Source organism: Galeopterus variegatus, unplaced genomic scaffold (assembly GCF_000696425.1).
Source record: "Galeopterus variegatus unplaced genomic scaffold, G_variegatus-3.0.2 Scaffold20117, whole genome shotgun sequence".
Lineage (NCBI taxonomy): Eukaryota > Metazoa > Chordata > Mammalia > Dermoptera > Cynocephalidae > Galeopterus > Galeopterus variegatus.
In genome coordinates this window covers 665-7,615 of record NW_007746228.1, presented here as the reverse complement: position 1 = coordinate 7,615, position 6,951 = coordinate 665, and the positions used below count along the sequence as shown (strand labels likewise).

Below are 6,951 nucleotides of genomic sequence, written 5' to 3'. Positions count from 1 at the left end.
GCTATCTTGTAATTTATCACAGTTAACAAGTAAATAGTGACTAAGACATTCTTTTTTGCCTATGAAAATTTGGTATTTTTTTTCACTGTGTTTCTATAACAAAGCACAGTAAAGAATGTTCCCTTAATCTTTCCGATTGGAAATAAACTCTTTCACAGAGATTTAAATGCAAAGCTTTGTTGTAAAATGTATTTAATAATGTCCAATGTCCTTTTAGTATGGTGGCCAAGAACACTTGGATGCCCCTCCAGCTGAATTGCTTTTAGCCCAAACTGAAGACTATGTGGAGTACTCAAGACATGGAACAGTCATCAAAGGACAGGAGCGGGCTGTTGCCTGCTCTAAGTATGAGGAGGATGTGAAGATCCACAATCACACAGTATGTGTTAAACTATAATCGTTTTGTGTCCTTATTAGTTTTGCTCTGGATTACATTATTCTATTACAGCTTTGTTAGCTAATCATTGCTATGCCTTTTTTTTAGTTCAACATTTTAACTTTGTTTTATGGAATTTTTCCAAAAATAGCAAAAATGTGAAAGAGAAGTCAGATATCCTGAATTTTTTCCTAGGCTTTTGGGAATCAAATTTCAGACCATTGTAACTGCAATGCTTGCTTCTCACACTTGAGGTCAGGTGACTCTCTCCCAGTTAGCGAACTCTAGAATCACCATAATTTTTCTCCCAGATTACCTATAAAGGCACTATATTGTTTTATATTCCTATCAACAATGTATGAAAGTCCCTAATTTCAGGTTCCTGTTTAAGTAACCTCTCTCTTTGCAGCATATCTGGGGATCTTACTGGAAAGACGGCCGATGGGGATACAAATGCTGTCACTCTTTTGTCAAGTATTCCTATTGTACTGGAGAAGCTGGGAAGGAGATTGTTGTAAGTATTTGTCCCCTGGTTCTTAAAGGCATAAAACAACCAAAGCTCTTAAATCAAACTCTGTATAAAACATATCTTCTCATGTTTCAAATGTTAATTTTTTCTTAGTTGATCAGTTACTATGACACCCGACTCAAATTATGTATACTTTCCCACAGAATTCAGAGGAATGTGTTATAAATGATGTGACTGGAGAAGAATCTGTGAAGAAACCACAAACCCTCATGGAAGTAAGTCTATAATCATCTGTCCTGAGGGACAACAAATATCCTGGAGGGAGGACTTTAAAACTTGCTCTGGAGTTTGTTTTCACATCAATAACACTGTATTTCAATCCTCCCTCTCAGATGCATCAGGAAAAACTAAAAGAGGAGAAAAAGAAGAAGAAAAAGAAGAAGAAGAAGCATCGAAAGAGCAGTTCAGATAGTGATGATGAAGAAAAGAAACACGACAAATTGAAAAAGGTACTTTGTAAAATCTAAATAGTAAAAATAACAAAAACAATATTCTTTATTTGTAGAGACTTTAGGAAATGATCTAGTCTTGTCTGTATGTTCATTTTAGGCATTTTTGGGGGTTTTTTTAGTTGGCTGGCCAGTATGGGTATCCAAATCCTTGACCTTGGTGTTAAAAAATCGCACCCTAACCAACTGAGCTAAGCAGCCAGCCCTTTAAAGGCTCATTTTAAAAATGAGGAAATGAGCTGAGTCTGGGTGATATGTCCAGGTCACATTAATGAAGATGTTGTGGGTGTAGGTACTTGTAATATTTGATAAATATCACTATGCATTGAAGAAATGTGCTTTGTCAAGCTGTGTTTTAGAGTTATTGACAGGTTTCCCACAAAGAATTGCCTCTACCTCCATAATTTGTAAATTTCAGCTAGTCCTTGGGAATAGTCAAAATTGCACTCTCCACCAGAAGCATCAGTTGCAAGCGTGTATCACTAAAATTAACCTTGTTAAATTGTTATTAAATACAATTTCTTTAACACTCAGTGTCATAGAATGTTTTGTGCTCTATGAAAATGTCATATGAGCCAAATAGTGATTAGTTGTACCTTGACAGTGGAAGAGCTGACTCTCAAGCTCTTTTGGAAGTCTAGATTTTTGATGTAGCACTTCATATTCAGTGGAATCTTTTGATACTCTGCCACTTTTGAACAAAAGAGATCTAATGTGGAGCTGTGATGCTCATTTTTTCCCCCTCACTATAGGCACTGAATGCAGAGGAGGCCCGCCTTCTTCATGTCAAGGAGATCATGCAGATTGATGAGAGGAAGCGTCCTTACAATATCATATATGAAACTCGGGAACCCACTGAAGAGGAAATGGAGGCCTATAGAATGAAACGTCAGAGGCCAGATGACCCCATGGCCTCTTTCCTTGGACAGTAGTAACTAATCATAAAAGATCATCTAAGATAGACACAACTGATATGTTCTTTTCAGCTTCTTGCTGATGATTGTAGATAGAAAAATCCTTGTATAGTCTTCTTGCTGCCTGACTTTAATAAAGCTTTCAGAAGGCTCAAAGTAAATTCATTCCTTTCCACACTGAAGAAACAAAACAAAGAAGAAAAACAAAGAGGAGGTACATTAAGTGTGGATTAAGATTTTATTTTCAGTTTTATACTGGTGATGTGGAAAGAGGCCTTGGCTCTCTACCTGTCAAGAGTGTCTTCTACTCAACAGTTATTAAATCTCAAACTTTATTTTCACAATTTTTATGGCCCTTTATTTAGTGTTAGTACACATTTTGAAGGTAAATTAGTTATTCTTTCTCAAAACCAGAGCCTTATTTTTAAAAAACTTCTGGTAACTCTATAATTGCAGTTATTTTATAATAATTGTGTTTGCCTTCTAAGGTTTTCCTGGACTGAAGTTAAAAAAAAATTATTTCAGTGGCTTTGGGTCACTGAAAGGAAATCTATAGAAAATGTAAAGAATCTCCTCCCCCGTGTCAATCTGTGTAGTAATAAATCTGTTTTTCATTTGGTTATTAAATTTGGTGTTTAATACATTCCTTGTACCTTACATCCAGAAGTAATGTGTTAGCCTTTGAATGGAAAAACAACTATTTTTTCATTCTTGAATCAGTATTGATTGATCAGTACTAGGTCTTTTATCATTCTGGACATGAGCCTTTAGACATAGAAACCCTTTATCATAGAAGATATGATTTGTGATATTATTTGTTGGTTTAATTGTGATTGCCTTTATGTAGCAATCATGAATATTAAATTAGATTTTTAAAAGACTATAGAGTATCTGGCATACCTAATCTTCATAGCAGCAAGTGTCACTTTGTAAAACATGTTGAGCACAAAACCTGAAGTTGAAGGTTTCTTTACAAAGTTATAGTGGTTGTAGGGATATTGGTAACTGAGATTGTCATGATCCTCAAGCCTCTTCTAAGAAAGCTGTGAAGAGAATACTGACAGCAAGATCAGTGAATACAGGCTGTTAACCCCTGACATGAGTACACAGACTTTTAATGGCTTTCTCAGAGGTAGTAGTGGTAGGAGAGTAACTCAGTCAATTTATCAAGTACTGTGGATATAGTTGGTGTCTAGATTCAGACTACTATGAAATTAAAACAGCAATGCAAGTAGATCTAATTCTTACCTACTTTAAGAATATCAAAAATTTGTTTTCATATTCCTTAACATAGGATGGTTCAACATAATATCTGACATTGGTATTTATTTTGTATTTTATCTTTTGTTAATAAAGATATGTACTTGAGAATACTTAACTGTGAGTAGTTTTTAGTGTTATTTCAAATATTTGGCAGAAAAGTGGTATAGGACTGGCAGGGATCCTGGGTTAGCTTCTGTGAGTTTGTATTAGAAAATGTCTGCATCCTTTAACTCAAAAAATGTTTCACCTAACCTTTCTCGGCCTCCGTTCCCTTTTCTGAGAGGCCTAATTTACTCTGATTTTAGGAAGATTTCTATAATATTCAAAGTCATGTCTTATTTCTGTTTCCTTTTGGAAAAAGTAACAGAACATTATTCAGAGAAGAACTTGATTTTATCTTAATAATAGCTGCCTTTTAAGTGCTGGAACTGTGTGCTATAATATTTGTATGTTTTCTCATTCTTCAACAGAACTTCATCGGGTGAATAATGGATGATATCCCTATTTTACAATAAGTACATGGGCTTAATGACTAAAGTAGCTTGCTGGATTCCTAATAGTTAATAGTGTTACAGCCAGAACACAAAACCAGGTGTCTCTGATTCTAAAACCTACCCTTTTCTCATTATTTATGTCCCTGGTTTCTGGACCAAGATGGCTGGTCCTTTGCAGTTTCTTCCATTGACAGAAACCTTAAGCAGGCCCTCAGGGTTTACCGGGTTCACCCTCAACACCTGAAAATGATGCACATGTCCCACATTCTTTGACAACTCCTTCTAAAACTTCCCCCTAGCACGCACCAGCCTTGTGGAATGCTTCAAAGAAGACTTACTATACAAAAATGAATAAACATTTCATTAAGTTTAAAAGAATTCCAGAAATACTCCAAAAAATAGGAAAGAGGGCTATATTTGGGTTTGTTTCTTCCAATGTTTTCTAGTTTCTATTTTGAGATTTTTTTCCTCTAAAACTTCTCTAATGTGGGTTTGTTACTTTTAAATTATGTTATTAAAAAGAATTTTATATAAAATTAAAATCTATTCTCTGAGATGGACTGATGATTCTTAGGAAATTGATCCACATGCTTTAACTTACAGGATGAGGGGCGACTTGCATGGGCAACAGGACACAAGCGGTGGAAGTTTATCCTCCACTGTGAGTATCATAATGAAATTTAAAGCCTGCCTCATTTGCCTGAATGTTTGATTTGGGAGTGCAACGAGCGTCCTCTTTTTCCTCATTGACTCCACATGGAACATGGTAGTTATTGGAGTTTTTTCATCTCCAAGTCCTGACAGTATAAAATTTTATTTCCAGTGCTCTGAATGTTAGAAAGTAGAACTATGTGGACTTTTCAGTGTCTTCCATTCCTGAGATTCTATGATTCATCCTTTCTGGCAGATACAAAAAAAATCCTCCAGCTCCACGTACACAATCTTAAAAAAAGTGGGGACGACCAGCGCGCATGCTCCCTACTCAAGCCAGCCGGGTAGCAGCTGGCATGCTCCCTCAGCCAGCTGCTACTGCGCCTGCGTGCGGGGAGACCTCTCGCCCAGTCTGCAGGCGGGAAGCAATCCGGAGAACCCGGATGGAAGCCTGGCCGGGCTGGGGTGGAGGTTACGGTGAGCGTGTCTGTCTCTCCGCGCTCTGCAGGTTCCTGCTCCGGAGTCGGACCTGAGGAACAGTGGCCTAGAATGGTTCCGACGCCCAGAGGCTGGGCCCCAGGCTGAGCGGAGATCGGAACTGGAGCCTGAAATGGGCGCCTAAAAGAATCCCGAGCATCCTCTGGGCCTGAGGCTCAGGCTCTGATACGAGCGGGCGGAGACCGAGCTTGGTCCTTCCTCGCCGCCGGCGCCCTTATCATGCCCCGGCCGGCTCCAAAAATCTCCGTCCTTAATAACACCCTCAGGCCCTATCAGTTAAGAGCCGCGTGTTCTTTGCATGCATACTCATAATTAAACCTGCCAGCAACCCTGTAAGGTAGGTACTGTTATCGTCCCCACTTTTAGGAACTGAGTTTGGAAAGCTCCCAGCCTGTAAGTGACGAAGCCGAGATAAGATCCCAGACGTTTGCCTCTGGACCGTGTGCTCAAGTACCACGTTCCCGCCCCTTTTCTTTTGGCTATTGATTTTAACTGTAATATGTAATGGTTAAGTCCTCTGCCTCTCTCCGTGCCTGCCATGAACTTGCGTAGGCGGTGGCTAGGTAAAGGTTGAATTGTATTTGGTTTGGAGTTTTAGGTTTACAGCTGCACTTGGTGTTTTCACTGCTGAAATATATGTATTTAGCATTCCCTAAATAATCCTATTATGTGAATGTTCACTTTTAACTGATTTTTCTTTCAGTTGTGATATTTTTTCCTATCTACCTGCACTTCATAAACTTGAAAAAAAATTTTACTTTGTAACATCAAATCTTTCATTCAGCATCTTAAGATATCTTTCAAAAGACTCTCAAAATAATCATTCTTAAAATTAATGATATTTAAAGATAATGCTTTTTGTTGGTTTATCTTTTTGTTATGGAAAATTTCCGGTGTATATAAAAATATTGAGAATGGTGTAATGATGTGTAGCCATCATCCAGCTTCAAGAGTTACCAATTCAAAGACAGTCTTATTTCTTTTATGTCCATCCCACCTTGTGTGTGTGTACTGAGGTACAATATTGTAAAAGAAATCCCAGACATCATTTTACTTGTAAATAATCTAACAAATGAGGACATTTTACAACACAGCTGCAATTCCATTATCACACCTGCTTAAATTAATAGTAATTCCTTATTATGATGATGCCTTTTTAATGTTTACTTTTTTTAGGGTACTGTAATCCTAAGTCCCACAAGGGAAGTGGAAATTGTGAGGTTCTAAAATACAAGAAAGCCTCTTGGGCGGTAAGTTCATCTTTGAGGATCTTGAAAATTCTTGCTACCTGTTCTCCCTTTTTGAGGGAAATGGAGAAGAATACTATAAATGGATTTTTAAAAATTCTTTTGTTCAAAACAGTTAAATTAAATCAAAATATACTTGAGTAGCATAGTCAGTGCGGATACAAATGGACTCTTAACAGGTCCTGTACTGATTTCTAATGAGACTAAAGCAAAGCTTTTTCCTTTGTTCCCTCTGCCTCCCTAAATATTTATGGTAAATATACATAATAGAATATAGAAAGATGGGCATTTTTTATGCTAATCTAATAATTTTATTGTCATTAATTAGGAGTGGCTTTAAACACAAGGAGTGGCTCTAAAGTCCAAATAGTCTCATTACTTGACAAAAGAAGAATTAAAATCAACTTTTTAAACTTCAGCTCGTCAGATATCCTCCAATTGTTAACTGGCTCATAACAACCACATAATGGGTCAACATATTAGTTACATGGACGTACATTTTACAACTAGTGAGTTTTGGCAGAACGACT

The 6,951-nt window shown here is 37.3% G+C and overlaps 1 protein-coding gene across 1 annotated transcript; it reads left to right on the top strand.

Moving 5' to 3' along the window:
* Positions 1 to 217: 217 nt before the first annotated feature.
* Positions 218 to 3,646, top strand: LOC103583150 (pre-mRNA-splicing factor SLU7-like; the record flags this gene model as incomplete). Its single annotated transcript, XM_008564550.1, has 5 exons — positions 218 to 379; positions 786 to 890; positions 1,049 to 1,120; positions 1,238 to 1,354; positions 2,107 to 3,646. Coding segments are annotated over 5 exons (636 nt in total), but the record flags the coding sequence as incomplete, so codon positions are not given.
* Positions 3,647 to 6,951: the final 3,305 nt, after the last annotated feature.